The 21,065-nt window shown below is 53.8% G+C and overlaps 1 protein-coding gene across 1 annotated transcript in view; it reads left to right on the top strand.

Moving 5' to 3' along the window:
* The window catches only part of MYH10 (myosin heavy chain 10), a 124,725-nt gene that overhangs the window by 63,370 nt on the left and 40,290 nt on the right, over positions 1–21,065 (top strand). Inside the window, exons 10-16 of the mRNA XM_034989584.1 lie at positions 2,005–2,148; positions 2,409–2,504; positions 3,115–3,233; positions 3,793–3,945; positions 6,946–7,119; positions 10,546–10,719; positions 10,930–11,044. Coding sequence (XP_034845475.1) covers positions 2,005–2,148; positions 2,409–2,504; positions 3,115–3,233; positions 3,793–3,945; positions 6,946–7,119; positions 10,546–10,719; positions 10,930–11,044 — 975 coding nt within the window. The remainder of the gene's footprint in view (positions 1–2,004; positions 2,149–2,408; positions 2,505–3,114; positions 3,234–3,792; positions 3,946–6,945; positions 7,120–10,545; positions 10,720–10,929; positions 11,045–21,065) is intronic.

Genomic DNA, 21,065 nt, shown 5'->3' with positions numbered 1-21,065 from the left:
ACGTTTTGAGGAAACCGTGCAGGCGAGCCTTGAACAATACGGGGCTGGCACCCCACACGGTCACAAATCCGCGAATAACTTGACTCCCCCACAACCTAACTACCTGTAGCTAACTGTTGACGAGAAGGCTTACGGACAGCCAGTCCGTTAACGTGTGTTTTGTACGTTCTATGCATTTATATGCTGCATTCTTACAACAAAGCAAACTGGAGGAAGAAATGCTAAGAAAATCCTAAGGAAGAGAGCACGCACTCACAGAACCGGACTCTGCGGGAAAAACTCGTGTGTGGGTGGACCTTTGCGGTTCCTCCTGTCTTGTCCTGGGGTTCACTGTCATTTCGTATACACCCCAAAATGGAAATGAAATTGAACTTCCATGCCATGGGATAAATACTTGATTTTAAGTGGCAGTTATGTGGGCGGTGTTACATTATCTTCTCTATGTTTATTTCTTTTCTTTAAAAGAAATGTTTAGGGGCGCCTGGGTGGCTCAGTCCGTTAAGCGTCTGCCTTCGGCTCAGGTCGTGATCCCGGGGTCCTGGGATCGAGCCCCACATCGGGCTCCCTGCTCAGCGGGGAGTCTGCTTCTTCCTCTGCCTCTGCCCCTCCTCCAGCTTGTGCTCTCGCTCGCTCTCAAATAAAGATAAAAAAAACTTAAAAGTTTTAAATTAGAAGACAAATGATGGATTTTTACACAAGTTCTGTCTCAACATTTGTAAGGATAAAAAGTAAGAAAAAATAAATTAATAAAGTTACGTTCAGTAACTTTAAATAAATAAATATCTTTATTCCCAGGTTTACAATTAAATATATTTGTATGCTTCCACAAACACTAGAAGGAGCTTATAATGGACTTTTATTTATTTTGTCTTGAATCCTAAGGACTGGAAGCTTAGGGACTGGTTGGGGGCAAAGTTCCGGGTCAGAAGTTTGCTGGATCAGAGGTATTTGAGGGCGAGGGGAAGATGCACAACTTCCTGATTTCTTCTGAGTCTTGAATTCAGTGCTCCTTCGATGTGACCATTATGTGTGTTCTCCAGAGATCCCAACAGACACGGTCCTTGTACTCTCCTGTCACTCAGGGCCCAGGCTCTTGCTAACCACAGACACCTGTGAAAGCATTGAGCCCAGAAATGAGAGACCTACAAGGAAAAAAAATGAGCCACAAATTAATAGAATCACCGTCATGAGAAACTAGGCGTTCAAGCTGATGACCGTATGTGATGCTCAAGAGGAGGAAAACCTCAGGCTTTCAGACTGGCAATAACTCTGCACTAGTAATGAATCAAAAAATAATCAGTAGCCCTGTCTCTTCTGATCCCCCCTGAGAAACATCCTGCTCCTCTCGAAGAACACACTTCTCGAAAGCAAACGTTGAGTTCTGACTCACAGCCCCTAAAACACAAGTGATCAACGGGGGCGGCCATTAGAATAGCCCATCGTACATATAGGTGGTGCATCACTCACGAAGGCAAACTTCCTGCCCAACAGATTGGCTCGGAGAAAGGGTTTCGGGGCGTTGGCTGGGATTGGGGTCTGTACCGTCCACGTCTGGTCTTTATGTTCATGTCATCGTCATATTGGTCCCGTAATGTCTGCTTTCAACTGCTTTGCTAACATAGGCTTATCGGCTCTAGGGCTTAAAAACTTTCCCTGAAAAGATGCCTAACATACTTAAGTCTGAAAACAGTAAGGCTGAGTTACCTGGAAAACGTACATCCATCATTTCCCGGTTACCGATTTCATGGAGCCGGTAAACCACTGTCCCCAAAACTCCGATTGCGGTTTTTAGTTGACCCCCTCATTTTCCCTCACTGACGCGGAGGACGGAAAACGGTGTGTGGTTTTGAAATGCATCTACGAAGAAAGAAAAAGTGTGGCAGGAAGCGTGTGGTGGTGGGGAGGACGCGAGCCACCGCTCCCCTGCGATCAGCCCCGGGCGCCGGTGGGCACGCTTTGTCCGTGGGGGGACGTTACACCGCATCCCGTTCTCTTTCCTTCCAGCGGATTTGCTCCTCGAAGGGTTTAATAACTACAGATTCCTCTCCAACGGCTACATCCCCATCCCAGGGCAGCAAGACAAAGATAACTTCCAGGAGACCATGGAGGCGATGCACATCATGGGCTTCTCTCACGAGGAGATTCTGTGTATGTGGGCTTTCCCTGCGAGTCGGCTGCTCCTTAGATAAGACTTGCACGGGGGGTGGGGGGGTCACGTGAGCCAGAAGACGACCGGGCAAATCATGAGAAGCACCCCTGATCGTACAAGTTCCCGGGAGCCGGGAATTTACCGACAGAGTTCCGTGTAGCTGATTTTTTAGCACGGAATAAGTGAGGCTATGTCTCTGCTCCGTTTTGAGGCAATAATTCTGTTTTTTCTTTTTTTTCCTTTTTACATCCACATAAAGCAATGCTTAAAGTAGTGTCTTCAGTGCTCCAGTTCGGAAATATTTCTTTCAAAAAGGAGCGAAACACGGATCAGGCGTCCATGCCGGAAAATACAGGTACACGGACCAGTGCAGGTCTTGCTCGTGGTGGTGTGTGGCTTGTCGCGTGTTCTCCGAGCGCGGGGTGCAGTGTGCATGGAAGCGAGCTCGTGAGGCTTCCCTCGGAGCCGTGTGGAGTGGGGTGGCCGCCCGGTGAGCCCCTGAGGGAGGGACGAGCCAGGGTGGCGGGGGAGACCCTGCCCCAGCACCGGGGGCCACACGCCGCAGAGCCCACGAGGCTCCCCCTGAACGGGGGCTGTAGGTTAGGATTCTGGACAATTGTTCCCTTGCCGGGAGTACAGGCCCCGTGTTGCCAAATATTGTCAATATTTTTCAAGGAAATCTAGATTTTGATATGAAATCTCCCAGCTTCGAAACGTTAAACACGGACTCAGGCCTCCTCCTGGGCATCCCCTGTGGGTTCCCGGTAAACTGCCCAGAATAAGGACCTGCTGCCCGTCTTGTGTTACCTAAGAGCGAGCGGCATTCACTTGAGAGGACGGAAGACCCGAGCCTTGTCCTTCTTGAAGACTTTCTCAGTTCGTTTCTTGATAAGGCTTCTTACTGAGTATGTCGTGACTAGATCACAGGTGGGAGTCTGGTGCTTAGGAGGCTTTTCACACTCTAGTTGCACAGAAACTCTGCCATCTCCTGGGCATGAACGTGATGGAGTTTACTCGGGCCATCCTCACCCCCCGGATCAAGGTCGGCCGAGACTACGTGCAGAAAGCCCAGACCAAAGAGCAGGTAAGTTCAGCGTCGTCAGCACACGTTTGTTTGAATGACAGGCCGTCGTCCTGAGACCTTCCCATCCGCGTGTAACAAACGTTAATAAGGGCTCCCTGTAACAGGTGGTTCTTGGTACTGTATGTTGTTCCGTTTTCTCTTTTTCAGAAAAACTTTAAAGGTAACTGTTTAAAAAGTAAATGTGAAATGTCACCTTCGGGTTCCCCCAGGGAAATAGGTCGTCTGCCTCAGAAGTCCACCCGCGGTGGGGCGCGCTGCTCGCTGGTCCCCGTGTGGGTGGCCCGGCACCAAGATTGTAGGAGTCGGGGCCGATATGCCGAGTCCCAGGGGCGTCGTGAGGGCTTTATTTTTCCTGGGCATCTTCACCTTTCCCCGAAACCAGTTACCTCCAGTTTACATTTAATTGTGCTAACACCTTCCGGTGCTATACGAAAGGGAGACAGGGTTCAGTAGCAAATGCTCTTTCGGGTTTTGGGAGCATATTAAACTCCAGGTGACACCCGGTGATGCTCTGTTGAGATCGTCTGCAGAATAAAAGGTTGATTTCGTCTAATTACAGGCAGATTTTGCAGTAGAGGCGTTGGCAAAAGCTACGTACGAGCGGCTCTTTCGCTGGCTCGTTCACCGGATCAACAAAGCTCTGGACAGGACCAAGCGTCAGGGAGCATCTTTCATCGGAATCCTGGACATTGCTGGATTTGAAATATTTGAGGTACGTCTCTCCGTCTCTCTGTCTCTCTCCCTCTTCCCCCCCCCCCCCCCCCCCGCCCTCCTATTTATTACTCTTTGAATCAGCATTAATGCCGGTTCCCTGTGTACCATGTGCAGTCCCCGCCTTCTAGCAGAGTCCGGCAGGGGTGCTGTGAGGAAGAACTGGGGGGTGGTAGCTTTAGAAGCAGGGTCCCAGGAGGGGTCTCTGCAGCGCTGACAGGTGAGCCTCCTTGGAGGAGGAGAAGCCCCCAGCATAATGAGAGCAAGCCCAGTGGTCTTGTACGGGAGAGAATTGTCAAGTGTTAGAAACTGCTAGAAAGCCAGCATGGCTAAGACACGGCTGCCGGAAGGGAGAGAGGAATAGCACAGACGGGGAACTGCGCACAGATCGTGCTCTGTGTCCCGAAGATCCGGCCACAGCACCGCATGATGATCTCCGTACGTCTTACTGTTACTCTGACTGGACTTGTCCACACACTCTGCATCCATCCCTCACAGACACGAGTGTGTAGACACACGTCTGCTATGGTTTTGCAAGAAAGACGATGTATTTTTGGTCTCCTAAAAACGCGTCTCTTTGATGGACCGACCGAATGGTCAAGCATAAATACTAAGTTACACACTCGGGATCAGTGTTCCCCCCTTGGCCACGACTGGGTGATGAACTGTCTTGCTATAAAATGAACTCCTTTAAGATGCTCGGTCTCCCGAGGAGACCTGAACTGTCAGCGGTCCAAGCAGCCTTATCCAGTGAGCTGTTGCTATGAGAGATCGCGTTCATATGTACTGATTTGTAAAAAAAACTTGAGAAATCATGGAAGGTGGCTGGCTACACGTCACGTTAAAAAAAAAAAAAATTTGTCTACAAAAAGGAGATACAATGGAAGAAAAGAGCCCCAGTTCCAACTGCAACAAAAACATGAGATTCGGAAGAATCAATTTAAGAAGAAACAGGCACGATTCAGTTGAAGGCAACCTCCTGGTGCTACGTGAGAAACAAAAGAACACATGGGAAAACATCCCCTGTTCTCAGATGGGAAAACCCTGCATCATAAAGGCGTGAATCTTCCCCACGTTATCTCTAAATCGAACATACGTGTTCAAAACTCGATGATGGGAATTTTAAGGGGTGGGGGAGAACGAGAACCTTCTAAAACTAACTTGAAAACTGAACTAACCGAACTACTGAAAAATAATAGTAAAATTCTATCCTAATCCTAGAAAGGATGTTCAAAAGACAAACATGATAAAGCTATAGGACTTGAAGAACTGTAGTTTTGACCTGTGAATATACAGACAGAAAAATATAAAATTATAGTGAAAAATGCAGGATTATTTCACAACATTGTTGTCCTGGGGAAAGAATTTAGGAAGAAGCCTCAGTGTCCACCATTAGGAAGCGGGCTCACTGAATAACAGCATCTCCATACTGTGGTCCCGTGCACCCGTCATACAGAAGGAGGTGGCTTGATTTTCTCCTATGGAAAGACGTCAAGACACATCGTTAAGTTTAAAGAAGAAGTCAAGGTAACACACACACGTCCGAGCGCACAGACCTCTCTGGAAGGGTCCACGAGAAGCAGGTGACCGTCCGACCACAGTCACGAGCAGGTGACGTGAGACCTCTCAACACAGTTCTTTGTCCGTCTGTCATTGTGTGCTCTGCATTACCGTTGTAAGAGTGGATGGTATAAAAATACAGTTGGTAGCTTCAGTATGGAAGAGAAGTAGAAATCTCATTTTTTACAAAATGCCATGACACAGAGCTGCCCAGGCTAAATAGAGCAGTAAGATTTCCCAATCCTAAGGCAGAACAAGATGCATTTACCTAACGTGAGTAAGCGCCACCAGGCAGGCCTCCGTCTGCAAATCTTGATGCCGTTCGCTGGAAATCCGGTGCTGAGCAAGGCAAGCATGGCCCCTGCCCTCCGAGCATGACCTCCTTCTGAAATATTAGAACACCCCTGACGGGGAGAGGATTGGAATGGCTTTTTCAGACTGTAAATCTGTTCCTCGGAGATGGATTACGCATTCCCTAATTGAAGATCCCGTTTTCTAATGAAAGGTTATTTATGGGCGCATGCTACTCGTGAATAGCATGGAGGCAGGAACAAAGGTGGAGAACTTCTAATATGTAAGGTGATGGCTTGTGAAAGTTAGACCCCTCCAGCGCTCCACCCTTCCATCCTTCAGCCCCTCCACCCCTCTACCCTTCCACCCCTCCATGCTTCCATCTCTCCACCCCTCCACCATTCTACCGTTCCATCCTTCCACCCTTCCACCCCTCCAGCCTTCCACACCTCCACCCTTCCATCTCTCTAGCCCTCCACGCCTCCACCCCTCCACCCCTCCACGTTTCCAGCCCTCCAGCCCATCAGCAGCCTAGTAGAGAAGTGGGCAGAGTTCGCCGAGGAGGAAATGGCAGTGTCCAACACGGGGAAGCTGCTCAGGCCGAGGGCAACACACTAACGCTGTTCCTGCTGAAGTGTAACGAGCACACAAGGCTGACTTGGGACACACATACGCTGCTCCGTGCTCACCGCCATGAGCCTGGTCCCCCTCTGTCACCACCCAGCCTGGACACTGCTAAGGGAAGCCGCGCACGTACGAGGCCTTGTGTGGGGCCTGACCTGGTCTCCCCCGTCTGTTTTCCTTCCTTTTCCCTCTTCCTTCCTCGCTTCTTCTTTGCTTCTGTCCGTGATCCATTCAGCAGTAGGAACTTTAGGAGTTGCCGTATGTGTAGATCACGCGTGTCGCGCACCGAGTCGAGGGTTTTCTCTTCTCCTCCTCGGAATGTGTCGCTGAAGTCATGTGGCCTGGGCCGCGGGGGGTGGACGCGGGGCCTGGCGGAGGCCCCCGGGCTCCGCCACCCGGTCACGCGGAGTCGCTGCCGTCTGGCCCCTAGCTGGGAACGTTCAGTGGGTTGTGTTGATTGCCAGAAGGTGACTGACGGGTCCTGTTCTCCCTCCCCCCCCATGTTTGGAACCCCGGCCGCCCGCAGCTGAACTCGTTCGAGCAGCTGTGCATCAACTACACCAACGAGAAGCTGCAGCAGCTTTTCAACCACACCATGTTCATCCTGGAGCAGGAGGAATACCAGCGCGAGGGCATCGAGTGGAGCTTCATCGACTTCGGCCTCGACCTGCAGCCCTGCATCGACCTCATCGAGAGACCCGTAAGGCCGCGGTCCTGCGCGGGCGGGGCTCCCGGGCCTTTCTGGCGCTTTTCCCCCCAATGAGTCGTCTTCTTGTTTTTTTAAGATTTTATTTCTTTGAGAGAGAGAGAATGAGTGAGAGAGAGCGCGCACATGAGAGGGGGGAGGGTCAGAGGGAGAAGCAGACTCCCTGCCGAGCAGGGAGCCCGATGCGGGACTCGATCCCGGGACTCCAGGATCATGACCTGAGCCGAAGGCAGTCGCTTAACCGACTGAGCCACCCAGGCATCCCTCAATGGGTCTTTTTCTTAAAGTAGGCTCCCCGCCCAGCGTGGGGCTCGAACTCACAATCGTGAGATTGAGTCGCTTCCTCCACTGACAGAGCCAGGCGCCCCCGGGCCCCAGCCTATTAGTCTTAAGACCGTTTTCTTTCTTTCTTTTTTTTTTTTTTTTAAAGATTTTATTTATTTATTCATGAGAGACAGAGAGAGAGACAGAGGCAGAGGGAGAAGCAGGCTCCCCGCGGAGCAGGGAGCCCGATGCGGGACTCGATCCCGGGACTCCAGGATCATGACCTGAGCCGAAGGCAGTCGCTTAACCAACTGAGCCACCCAGGCATCCCTCAATGAGTCTTTTTCTTTCTTTTTTTTTTTTTTAAAGATTTTATTTATTTATTTGAGACAGAGAGAATGAGAGAGAGAGAGCACATGAGAGGGGGGAGGGTCAGAGGGAGAAGCAGACTCCCCGCCGAGCAGGGAGCCCGATGCGGGACTCGATTCCGAGACTCCAGGATCATGACCTAAGCTGAAGGCAGTCGCTTAACCAACTGAGCCACCCAGGCGTCCCTCAATGAGTCTTTTTCTTAAAGTAGGCTCTCCGCCCAGCGTGGGGCTCGAACTCACAACCGTGAGATTGAGTCGCTTCCTCCACTGACAGAGCCAGGCCCCCCCCGCCCCGCCCCAGCCTATTAGTCTTAAGACCATTTTCTAACATAAATGTTGTAGGAAGCTGATACTCTGATAAAATACCTATTTTAAAAGAAAGCTTTTTCTGACCACCGTCCGCGTCCGCAGCGCCCTCCCTGACCCCTCCCTGCCCAGTCCCCTGTACCCCCCCAACCCCCCCACCAGGGCCACACGGGCCGGCGCACCCGGCTGGGAGCGGGACATGGCATCCAGACTCATTTTTCACATAACTAAAGCTTATCCTTGTGAGCATAAAGCTGTTCTTATTTTGTCTGCTTTTTTTTTTTTTTCCTAATTTGAAGTTTCAGGGGTTTGGGGGGCACATGTTTTTTGTTGTTTTAGTTTTAATCTGTTCATTTGAGAGGGTGAGAGAGAGCACGAGCAGGGGGAGGAGCAGAGGGAGAAGCCGTCTCCCCGCTGAGCAGGGAGCCCGACGCAGGGCTCGATCCCAGGACCCTGGGATCATGACCTGAGTGGAAGGCAGACGCTTCACCGACTGAGCCACCCAGGCGCCCTGGGCAGATGCAGTTTTTACAGCACTCTTACTAAGCATTAGGCATTCTTTCCCTTTTAGTTTAGTCTTAACGCAGAAATACACAGGACCGGGGCGCCTGGGTGGCTCAGTCCATGAAGCGTCTGCCTTCAGCTCAGGCCATGATCCCAGGGTCCTGGGATCAAGTCCCGAGTGGGGCTCCACACTCAGTGGGGAGTCTGCTTCTCCCTCTCCCTCTCTTTCTCTCTCTCAAATAAAATCTTTAAAAAGAAAAAGAAAGAAATACACAGGACCACGTAGAACTCATTCACTTGTGATCTCAAACAAATATTAACAACTTGGCTATACTCCTTGGCAGTCAGGAAGGGAAGCTCAGCAAGCCGCTTACAGAACCCCCCCCCCCGCCCCCATGCTGCCCCCAGCCTCAGATGGAAACCGTCTCCCAGACTTCCAGCTCTGTAGAAATCCCCAGTGAAAGGAGAAGCAATAACACAGAGCTTGACACTGAAGGATGAAGTAGCAAAAATAAAAAGACCTAACTGGGGACATTCATAATCATGCTGTCCCTGAGCCGTTTAGAAAAGATTAAATTACATTCGGGATCCTGTTTCAGAACTTACGAATATTTTCATTGAAAGGGATTAAAATGTAAGGATCATGCTAGAAAGATAGATGTGCCCTCATTAACGTGAATACGGATCTTCAGAGTCCGGTGAATGGGGCATGTTGAGTTACCTGCCTCTCCAACCTTGGCTTCCTTAAGACCGCCTGATCCTACCCGCCTTTGATCATCGCTCTTTGAGCTGCTCTGAGCCCTTTGGGTTCTTGTAGGTGGAGGAGCCGTGGAGCAGTTAGCCACCTGGGGCTCATCGCAGGACCCCCCCAGCTTCTGCCTGCTGGCGATCTGTGCGGCCGCCGCCTTCCCCTGACCGATGGTCACGCTGACTCTGGGTGCTCTAAGCAGTATTTGTGTAGAGACGGCTCCTCCCCAGTGGACGTAAAGGCTGCATGAGTTAAAGAACCGCAGATTTCGTAGGTGCGCCCTGGAGTCACTGCCCTGAGTCTTGTCTCACCGCCTCGCCGTACTTGTGGGGTGACCGTGAGGGATGACCCAGACGCAGTGACCTAGGCCTTCACGATTTAACTGTTCATGTCGCTTTCGTGCGTCCTCCACTCACCTCCACAAGGGAAGTCCATGCAGGGGCTCAACGCTCTCTTTCTGTACCGAGCCGTAACTCGCGTGTCCTACGGTCCACGCTCACGGGACCCGTTCAGTGGTGGCAGCCTGCTCTCAGAGTCCAAATCCACTTTCTCTCGTGCTTTCTGGGTCTTTCTGCGGGGACCTAGCCAAGTGAAATGAAACAGCCTTGCTCGCAAGCGTTGGCCGAAATAAATCCATACAAGAATTGATAAATCACTACCCCACCTTTTATATTCTGTCCCGGATTCTGGTTCCGCTGTTGGGCCAAGCGTGAAGCGACACATTTTATTTCGTTGTCCCTTAAACAGGAACCGAGATCGGTTAGGATGTAAGGTGTTGGAAGCCTTCCATCTAGCTGAGGGGTGCTTTTGTTCTGGTTTTCTTTTTTAAAAATTCCCCTTCCTCTCGTGCACCCCCCGCCCCCAGCAACCAGAGTTTGTTCTGGTGGAGGTCTTAGGACCATTTCCCCGGCCAGTCCCTGAATGGAAGCGTCCCGCTCCATGTCCCCACCTCCCGGCTCCTTGCTGGGGTCTCTCAGTGGCTGCTTTTGGGGGCCGTCCGCGTGCAGTGAGTTCACTTACAGTTTACAGGTTCGTCCGTTTTCCAGAGTGAGCGACTCCCCCCTTGGTCAGCAGCTCCACACCCCCGCCTGCGCCCTGGGTCTGGTCCGTTACCTGCTGCCCTGGCGCTTCGGTTTCCGCGGATCTTCCTAAAACTCTTAGTCGTTGTAGACGGTCCACCGCTCCCGGGGGCGCGGCTTGTCCACTCTCGCTGCCTCTCATTCCCAGGCGAACCCCCCCGGCGTGCTGGCCCTTTTGGACGAAGAGTGCTGGTTCCCGAAGGCCACGGACAAAACCTTTGTGGAGAAACTAGTTCAGGAGCAAGGCTCTCACTCCAAGTTCCAGAAGCCCCGGCAGCTGAAAGACAAAGCTGACTTCTGCATTATACATTACGCGGGCAAGGTAAGGGACGAGCGGCCGCTCCCCAGACTTGGAAATCCTGCTGTGTCCCGTGCGGAGACGCGTGCGTGCGTGAGCCCTCGTGTCGTGCCTGTGAGCAATGCGTGGCCCCCGAGGCCGCCCACTCGTCCGGTGGTCCTGCAGACGTTCTGGGGGAAGGCTGAAAGTGTCCCGTTTTTGTGTGTGTTTCTGCATCTCGCCCCAATGGGCCAGGTGGACTACAAGGCCGACGAGTGGCTGATGAAGAACATGGACCCCCTGAACGACAACGTGGCCACCCTCCTGCACCAGTCCTCGGACAGATTCGTGGCAGAGCTTTGGAAGGACGGTAAGAACGCGCTCACGTTTGCAGTGACGCTTGACCGGAAGCTTTTCCAGTTGAGACTTCTAGATGGTTCGTCTGCGTAGATCTGTGTCCAGAGATTTTACTGTAAAAGTCGCTCTCCCTAGAGCAGGGCTGCCGCTAGACCGAAGTTACCCACGCTGGTGCCCACCCCTGGGCACCAGGACATCTGCCTTCTTGGTCAGATGCCATGGGAGGTGTGGATCATTCTAGGGCCCAGTTGGGCTGTAGTCCCGGGCCACCGGGCACAAGTCCAGAGAAGCCCCGCATGCGCTCTCTGTGTCCCACAGCTCAGCTGAGCTGCGTCTGCTCCAGGGGCGGCCCTCCACTCACACGCACAGTGGCCGCTGAATAAATTCGAGAGCCTGCACAGAGATCAGTTTTTCTTTCCATCAGTCCCCACGGTTGTTTTGCTTACGTGAGCCTCAGGTACGGAGTTTGGCTGTTCGGTTGCAGACTAGAAGGTTGTATTAGGACCCGCAGAACAACATCCGTGAGTCTGTGCACAGCGGGAGGCGGTGTCTTCCGGAGCTTTGCGCTCACTGCTGTGTCATCTCGGTCGGGTCCCCCTTCTTCGCGTGGCCTCGGGCCAGGTAGGCCCTCGGCCCCGGTCCAGGCCTCTTCGGGAGCCTGGCTCGCTTCTGCCTTTTCCGTAGCATCTGCGGACCTTGTGACCTAGCCAGCTTCTCGGGGGTAGAAAGAAACCCAGGAAGCGACACAGAAGGGGTCAGGGCTGCGGAGGCGGAGGGACAGAGCAGAGTGAACGCTGAGAACGTGTGGAGGGCGAAGGGCCGCTCGCATGAGGAGCGGTCGTGTGCATCCGCTGGGCCTGCACGGGTGGGCGGCAGGCACACGGGGGTCCCCGGAAGAGATGGTCTGCCTGAGACCCTGAAGGGAGGGACTTGGGGGAAGGTTAGGTGATCTTCGTGCTTTCGGACGCGAGTCTCCGACCAGATGCTGCGCGTCCCCTGTCAGCACGGTGACCCGGGCAGTCGAGGGGGCAGCCTGAGCTCTGAGGAGGGCAACCGGTGGCCTCTGGACAGACGAGGGCCCCCCGACGCCGTGGTCGGAAGCGGTGGCACGGGGACGTGAGACACCGGAACCAGGGTGGTCAAGAGCTCTCAGAGCACCGGCTGTCACGGCCCACGGTGCCAGAAAGGCCAGCGCTGCTGAGCACTGGCCGGGGGGAGGTGCGAGGGACACGTCCCCTCAGCTGCGACCCTGCCGGGCGCTGGGCCCTCCGCTCGTCCCAGCGCTCCCGCCAGACCTCCGAGCACAGGGGAGAGACGGAGGGGCGCACAAACTGAGGAGTGCCGGCCGCAGCTGTGACGAATGCCCCACGGGCGGCACGGAATGAGCGTTCAGCGGCGTGTGTTAGAGGAGGGTGTCCCTCTTGCCCGGGGTGCCGAGGCAGCTGGTCGGGGACAGGGAGGCGGTTGCCCTGGTCCTTGACGGATCACGGTTCGCCGAGTCGCGAAGGCTGGCGTTGACTGAGCACGTCCCGGGGGCCCGAGTTGCTGCAAAGGTGGGGAGCGCTTTCCGAAGTGAGGGTGGCTCGGGAGGGGGGCCGAGCCGGCAGCAGGAGTGAGCCCAGCGCGGGGTGGCGGGGGGGGGGGGCTCCCGCCAGGCCAGGCCAGGCCAGGCCCCCGGAGAAGCCCGCCTGCTGGTCACACCCCCGCGTGCTGGCCCGAAGTTACACCCCCTGCTGCTAGACCGAAGTTACCCACGCTGGTGCCCACCCCTGGGCACCAGTGGGGGTAACTGGCCCGTGTGCAAGCCGGCCAGTGCCCCGCGGGCCCCGGGGCGGAGCGGAAGGCGCACAGGCAGCAGTCTGGCCTGGATCCAGGCGAAGGGCCCAGAGTGGGGAGCTGAGTGCGAGGTGGCCGCGGAGGGGGCAGCGGGCGTGGAAGGAATGCCCACGGAGCGGGGGACAGAGGAAGCCTCAAAAACGCACTCTCTCTTCCTCGTGAATGAGAGAAGCAGGTAGCGGAGGAAGAAAGGACCATATTACCAAAGGCGTTAGGTCCTGGACTAACATCCTGGTTCTGCTATAGTGAACCATTTTTGATTCATCTTTAAATTTCTTAACCGAGAACGATACCATGGGAAGCCCCTGACCCATTCTACGAGACCGTCTCACCGTGGGCTCGCCATGGTCGCGATGGGTGCGGTCCATCGGGGGGCGATGCGGGACGTTCCCCTGCCCCACCCCTCCCCACCCCCCACGCCCCCCCCCCCGAGCTGGCAGCCCAGCCCGAGACTCAGGACGCACACAGCCCCCACAGCAGGACGGGCGAGCCTCCGTCTCGGCCCCCGGCTTCCTTCCTGGCCTTGCTCCTTCCGTCCTTCTCCTTTGCCTCTGCGCCTGGCCGGCCCCCACCCCGGAGGAGCCCTCCCGGGAGCCCGCAGCCGCGGTGGGTCAGCCGCGTTAGGAGGGTGAGATGTGGCGGGCACGGGCCGCAGGGGTCCATGCCCACCGCGTAGCCCGGGTGAGGTGTCTGACAGGTGGGACCACGTCTGGGGCGTCCTTCCCTGCCTTCCGCGCTTTCTGTATCGGCGGAGACGTTACGTCCCTGACTTGCTTACCCAAAGGCTAGCGGCCTTGCGGGCTCCTCCGGTCCTGGCCCGAGCCCCATGCGTCCGAGCTTAGTCCACGGCTCGGGCCCCCCTGCCCCCACGGTAGCGATTTTCTCCAGGTAGCCGCTGGGGAGCCAGTGTGGCCCCCCTTTGTCAGGATAGGCCAGGAGCAGTCCTGTCTGCCCGAGCGTGATTCGGCCACGCTATCACCTCTGCTCTGGGCCAGTCCCACGAGTTTGCTGCCCCGACATGGCTACCACGGGCGGAGTCCTGTCGCCTGTCCTCTGAGGTGGCCGGTGCCCACATCTGAGTGACAGGATCGCGGAGAAGGGGGGCCGATCTTCGGGGCCCAGGGCAGTCTGTCCGGTGTCGAGGGCTGCGTGTTTCATACACAGAGTCAGCGGCAGGCACGGAGCGTGGCGAGGGCTCTGGGGTGGAAAATCCACCACTGCTCGGTCTTGGGCTACAGGGAGCTGCTCTGTAGGAAAAGAAACTAGCCCTGGAAAAACATCTCCTTATTTTGCATCCGTGCAGAAGCAGAGAAGTGACAAGCTGACCAGGAAAGTAGGATGCGTGGATATAATTTGCCTGTGAAGGCACAGTCCCCAGGGTATAAACCATTTTGCATTAAAATGACTTTGGGGGTTTTAACAGTTCTCTCAAGGCCAAACCGGGAGCATTAAGATTTCGGGTGGCAGCCCTGCCCTAGAGATTCATAGAGCCCTACTGTTTGCTAAGATGTTCCGGGATTTCTCTACCAGTTGCACAGTCTCCTTGCCACGTCTTGGGGCTTATATATGGCGGGGGGGGGGGGGGGGGGGGGAGCTAACAATTGCATTTTCATGTAAATGTGCCTCCTCAGGTATATTCCTGGGTAACGGAATGATCAACAAGTGTCACCTTATGATTTAAAGTCGTTTTTTAACATTTTGCTGCAAAACTTGAATTTTATTTTCCTTAAGAATAGTTACCTATCTGTTACTAATTTCTATTTGAAGTCAGTTACGTTGCCAAAGTCCGCATTGGACGCCAAAGTAGACAGCAGTGTGCATTTTGGACAGTAAAAGCCACTAACGTACAGAGCAGAGTGCCCGGACTTCCGCAGTCTCGTCCTGATGTGCTAACTGCAGGATGATTTTATGAAGGACAACTCCAGTAGCACCTTAGTACCCTTAAATTTCCTCCTGCGCTTTCAGGGGGGTAATCACGTAGCACTGATACGATTCGATGCTCACACTTGCATCCAAGTGGGGAGGGGCTCTTTTGTGATGCAGCCTAAGTTTATTTTATAAAGAACTGTGTCCGAACGGGCAGAATTCTCCGCACAGTAATGTCGCATGGGCTCTGCACCGGACTAGCTATGGTCGCAGCCCGATTTCAAAGTTGCCTTGTGATGTCGAATGTCTCTCACACTAACTGAAGTGTTTGTGTATTTGCTCTTCTGTCCTCCTGTTTTTGCTGTCTCTCTGCTTTAGAGATTCAGAATATTCAGAGAGCTTCTTTCTATGACAGTGTTTCTGGTCTTCATGAGCCACCAGGTGAATGTATAAAGCCTGTAGGTCTTCCAAACAGAAGGGTGTTAAGCCCACAGGAAGAACTCACGGGGGCGGGGCGGGGGGGGGCTGCAGGGTGGCTGGGAGGGCAGGGTAGGCTGGGGGGGTGGGTAGGGGGGCTGGTTCCTGGGTTTCTGTTTTTGTTTTGCTCATAGACCTGCATGAACCTTTCATTTCATGCTCACTTTTATTATCCTTCAAGGCAACTGTTTGAGTGCATAAACAATTCAATCGCTACCGCATATACATCGCTTCTTATTTTATTCATAGCACTTACAGCACTGCATATTAAAAGGTAGGTCACTGCCTTTTCCAATAGTGCCGTTTTGATATACAGGCCTCGAAGGGAATGCTGGGAACGGAGGTGCGAAAGAAGGTCTCCTTTGTCTCTGGGTCACCTTTACGTTTTCGGTGCCATGGAATTCCAGAGAGGGATGGTTTCTTTCTTTAAGTCATGCACGTTGGGAGAACGGACAATTCCACGTTTCTCTCACGTGTTGGTCTCATCATTATACCTTTTGTTTGGAACTTAGGTGCACATCGAGCTACGTGGCTTGTTCTTTGGAACTCGAGATCTGAGACGATCCGCAAGGCTCGGATGGTGCAAGTTGAGCCCAGTGTTGGTCGATTTGTACCCTGAACCCGAAATTGAGCTCCACACGACTGAGCCTTGTGGTCTGAAGCCTTAGCCATGTTTTTAAATACGGCCTACGCATGGCTAGAGGCCCCCCAAAAGCCCGACCTAAAAGAGAATATCAGCCAATTTCCTAATCATGTAGTGAAATTGTCAGGGCATGACGTTCCGAGATAGAGTCAGACGCATTTTACAAAATTTCCTTTCTGATTTTTGGAACACAATAATGCTGAGACCTGAATCCATCCCAAGAGTTTCTTACGAATAAGTTAGAGGAGCGTGCCCATCTCCACGCGAGTCACTGCCCTCGGTTCTAGTCCCCGTCCTGGGGAGGAAGCACGTCAGGAGCGCTGGGCGCTGGGATGCGGGCGGGATTATGCCGAAGGGGGTCCCGGGGGCTGGAATGCACGCTGCCCGGAAGAAGCCAGAGGAGGAACTTCTGACGCCGTCCCCCGTGGCCCAGGGGAGTCCTGCCAGGTCGAGGACATGGGGGGAGGGACAGAGAAGTCGGAGGGAGTTGTAAGCGAAGGGGCTGCCAGAGACCTGTGCTTTGTTAAAAGGTTAGCGCTGGCTCTTCTGGACTTTCTCCCAAAATAGAGAGCCCTCTTTAAGCTAATGCCCTGTAGCTCTTGGACGTCTGATCTCTTAAGAGCGTTCCAGACGGAGCTCTTGGGGAGCAGGGTCAGTGCTGGTGTGGGCTGCCCTCTCCCCAGCACCTGGCACGAAGTTGGCGCACCGTAAAGAAGCTGTCGCGAGGGGGACCCGAGGGTGGGCGTCCCACAGCCAGTTCTCCGATGCGGCAGCCCTGTCCACCACCCCACGGTGGCCCTCCCCTCTCCCGCAGCGCAGGTGCTCTTTCTTCACGGCGCGTGGAGCAGGTGCGTTTCTGCGCCCGGGGCGCGTCCGAGCCACTCCTGGATGACGTCATCGGGCAGGCAGCCAGCTCCTTGACCTCATAGACCTCACCTGGCTGGAGGTGTCCTGACCGGGTGACTTGCTGAACCAAGTGTCCGGGCTCCATCTCTCCTTCTCCTTAGAAGGTCTTCCATCCACCATGGCTAAATCTGGTCTTGGAAGTCAGGTGTAGTCTTCCTACAGCAAAATGTCTTCCTCCCCAGTGTGTGTTTATGGATTCCAACCCCAGGGAGGGGTAGCCGGCGTTAACCGGAGACATGGGGCTTTAGTATTTTCAGAGAATTCTCGGAAGACAACCGATGAAGGGGTTTCTAGGTGTCCAGGTTGTGATCCGTTGTTTTTGATGCGCTGATAATGTAGCGCGCATCCCTCTGAATGCGAGGACACGGAGCTCACGTGACCCTGTGCTTCTAAGCCCCCCGAGGGTTAGGGAAGGAGCAGGGAGAACATGCAGGCTCTGAGGAGAAAGGTGAGAGGCGGGAGGAAAGACAAGTTTCCAGGAGCATCGAAGGACAAGCGCACAAGAGGAAAGAGCAGAATTCCCAGAGGCGGGATAGGGAGGTCGTACAAGTTTCTGCTATAAACGAAAGGTCTGTTTTCTTCCAAATCTGTTTTGAAAGTCCAGACCTGAGCTAAGCCAGCCATGAGCCAGCGAAGAGGGGTTGTGACCTCAAAATTGTAGGCAGTGTGTTTGGACTACCAGGGCGGGGGGCGACAGGGGCCATGTCTGTGCCACCGGGCGGCTGTGTGTCCTTGGCCGTGACCCAGCTCTGCACCTGCCGCGTCCTTCTGAACCACCGTGAGTGCCAGGGGGCCGCTGACCGCTCTGGAAGGCCGGGCTCCACCAGGGAAAGCGTGAGAAGTACACGGAGCAAGTTTCAGCTGTTGCTAGAGGACGCCCCTCCTGCCCAACCCCGCTCCTTTTCCAGTCTTCCGTAGAAGCGGCCCTTGAACGCGGGAGCCCAGTTCACTTGGACGGACTCACCGAGGAGAAGCGGGCCGGCGCTGCGGGAGGGCTTCGAGTCTGTCACAGGCTCTTGGGGGTGTCCCGTCATCTCTGATGTCCACTGAACTCTTCCCTTCCTCCTTGTCCTAATTCAGGGGGAAGCTTCCCCCTCAGCCATGCTTCCAACCGAGATGATGATGTTCTGGCTTCAGAAACGCTGAACCGGTCCTTTTTGGGTCCAGGAAGTCATTAAAGAGGTTCCACTTAGAATTGAGTAGCATGACTGATAAGCTGGCAGTCGTTTAATCTCCATGTAAGTTCCGCCCATCCGTCATGATCTCTGCTGTTAGTTTAGAATCGGGGGGTCGGGTCTGATGAGGTTTGTGTGCGGAGTTAAACTGTGCGTGGAGGTTTTGCGGTGGATGGAGGATTTTTTTGGTTGCTGTGCAGGATATTCTTGTCCTGGTTTGTTTTTGTTTTTATTTTTAATCTTGAGTCTTAACAAGAGCCAGGAGTGCCCGGAGAAGCAGCTTTTGGGTCTTGCAACGTGAGTCCCTGAGGTCTCGTGGGGACAGTGACACTTTGCTCCCAGGGTTACTGTGAGCGTCACAGGTGAGGGGCTGTGAGCCTGCTTCTGGCTGGAGCTGTGTGGCTACGAAAAACAGAAAATCAGTAACTGTGTCCTTGGCGATGAGTTCACGCAAGTCCCCTGTATTCACCGAGCGCCAGGGCCAAGCTGAGGGGCAGGCGTGCTGTGTTGCTCGGCAGCAGCCGTAACTAAGGAGAAGAGTTCAAGTTCAGATGCCCCTGTGCCCGGGCGCTCCCTGTCAACCTGTGGACTTGCTCGAAATTTTCTAAAAATTCCCAGGGACTCCAGAACCATTAACAGACTGGCTCCACCACCCAGGAATGGAACCAGCACACACGTGTTATTGCTCCGTAATGGGGATCTATGGGGATTCGTAGCACTTACGGATTTGTTTCTGAACCCGTGCTTACCTGTTAGTGACATTTTACAGCACGCTAGAGGAGAATTGTCTTAATTTAATGAGTATGGAGAACGTGCTCCATGTCCAGCACAGTACCAGGTACTAGAGGCCTGTTGTAGGAGTAGTCGATGTAGCTCGTAGTCATCACCTATTAAAATTAGTTTCTCCCCGTTTCTTTGGTTCCTACCAAAAAGCGTCTGAAGAACCGGCTGAAATACTGAAATTAAATTCAGTAGCACCAGTGTTTTGGCCCATGCAGATGTGAGGAACGTGAAATACCTCGTAGGCGTCTCGTGTCCTGAGCCCGTCCCCCAGAGGAGGGGCAGCCAGGCATTCCGGCCCTAGACAGCAGCGTTCCTTATTAAAAATAAAGCACCGTCCGTAGCCGCTTTATGAGACTGATGATTACAGATTGCACTTTTCTTCTAAATCCTAAGTGTGCCCATACAGATGGTAGGTCTGCGGGGCTCATCCGATTTCTCACTGTCCACGTAAGTCTTTATAGAGGAATAAACTGCTAGGGTAAAATACTCCAAATCTTTTCCGGCTAGTGGATGACCAAATAATTGTACGACGCCCACCAGCAAGCCTGGCCAGGCCGTCCTGACGCAGCAGATGGGGGAGTCGGCAGCAGGGGCACAAGCCAAGCCCTCCGTTCCCCGGAGGCAAAAGTAGCCCTCGCAGGTCTCATTTTTAAAGTTTTTTTTGTTTGTTTAAGTAATCTCTACCCCCAACGTGGGGCTCGAACTCAGGACCCCAGGATGAAGAGTCGCATGCTCCGCCGACTGAGCCAGCCAGGCGCCCCTCAACAAGAAAACATTCTTTTTATTTATTCATTTACTTGAGAGAGAGAGAGAATCTCAAGTCGACTCCATGGTGAGGGCGGAGCCTGCGGTGGGGCTTGATCCCAAGACCCTGGGATCATGACCTGAGCCCAAATCAAGAGTTGAAAGCTTCACTGAGCCAGCCAGGCGCCCCAAGAGAATATTCTCTTTAAATAGAGGTTTTTCTGGGCCTTGATTTTAGAATGAGATCCCATAATAGTAGTGTGGCCCCAATCATTTAATGAAGCTCTCAAAGTATCTTTCTTTTACCCAGGAGATAATTTTGCTCGTTGTTAGAAACGAACCTTCGTTTAAATTTTTAAACTAAAGGGGCGCCTGGGTGGCTCAGTCGGTTAAGCGTCTGCCTTCGGCTCAGGTCATGATCCCGGGGTCCTGGGATCGAGCCCCGCATCGGGCTCCTTGCTTGGCGGGAGGCCTGCCTCTCTCTCTCCCCCTGCTTGTGTTCCTGCTCGCTGTCTCTCTGTCAAATAAATGAAATCTTTAAGTATAATAATAATAAAATAAATTTTAATTTATTGTTTTATAAATTTTTATAAACAAAAAAAAGAGAGCTGGAAGTCCAAAGCATTAATGTTTTAAAAACCCAAGTATTTAGCTTTGGGTTCCCTTAATTTGAGAATCAGGTTCATTGTGATTGGTTTTTCATTTTCAGTGTAAAAAGCAGCTCCCGCTCGGGACCGCGTGCTTCGACACCGGCTGACAGCTTGTCGAAGGACTCCCCTCACAGGCTACAGACTTGCAAAACCAGCCCAGCCAAGTCCCGGCCACGTAAACAGGGCACCCCTCCTCCTTGGCTTGTGGGTAACCGCGCCCACCGAGGGGATGTTTACCATGTGACTCCGGTGTGCCTGGCACACTGTGAGGCCAATGTTGGAGAGCAGGGGGCATCGTCCGAGCTGGTGGTCGGAGGGGTCCAGAGACACCAGGCCCCGGCTCTTAGGGCCCTGGGTGCATGCGCCAGGTGCTGGAGAGCTCTCCCCGGGGGAGCCCCGTGCTGCGGGAAGATGCACAGAACACAGTGGACGTTGTCCTGGGATCTGGCCTAAGCAATTGGAAGCCTAGAGGAGGGAGGGGCCCACTGAGTCTGGACGCAGGGTGGACACCGGGGCCTAAGAAGAGTTAGCTGGGTAGAGGAGTGAGGATTTAAAAGCCGAGAGGTGTTTGCCGGGATGGCCGGAAAGAGGGGTGGGAATTCCAGGCAGAGAGCAAAGGACAAGACCCGAGGGCCTGGTCTCTGAGAAAATGCACCTAGTTTGTAGTTGGGGCTTCAGGTGTGGGGAAAGTGGCCGGAGGTCCCTTCATCAAGCTCTGGAATGTTCGCACACTCGTCTGAGGTCGGTCACGGTAGCTCCGTTGACCGAGGAAGCGACTGAGACTTCCAGCAGCCGGGTGAGCTGACTCCAGATCACAGAGCTCGTGAGGGGCAGGTGTTTCTGGCTCAGGACCGAGTTCTGCATCACTGGCTACACTCCCGGGCTCGGGGATTCAGACCGTACCCTACAAGCTGCAGGAGAAACGGAAGGATTTGAAGTATAGGAATAAAGAAC

The sequence above is a fragment of the Mirounga leonina genome, unplaced genomic scaffold (assembly GCF_011800145.1).
Source record: "Mirounga leonina isolate KUSES-001 unplaced genomic scaffold, KU_Mleo_1.0 Mir_488, whole genome shotgun sequence".
Classification (NCBI taxonomy): Eukaryota; Metazoa; Chordata; class Mammalia; order Carnivora; family Phocidae; genus Mirounga; species Mirounga leonina.
Note: the sequence above shows the minus strand (reverse complement) of the source record. Positions and strands in the feature narration are given on the sequence as shown.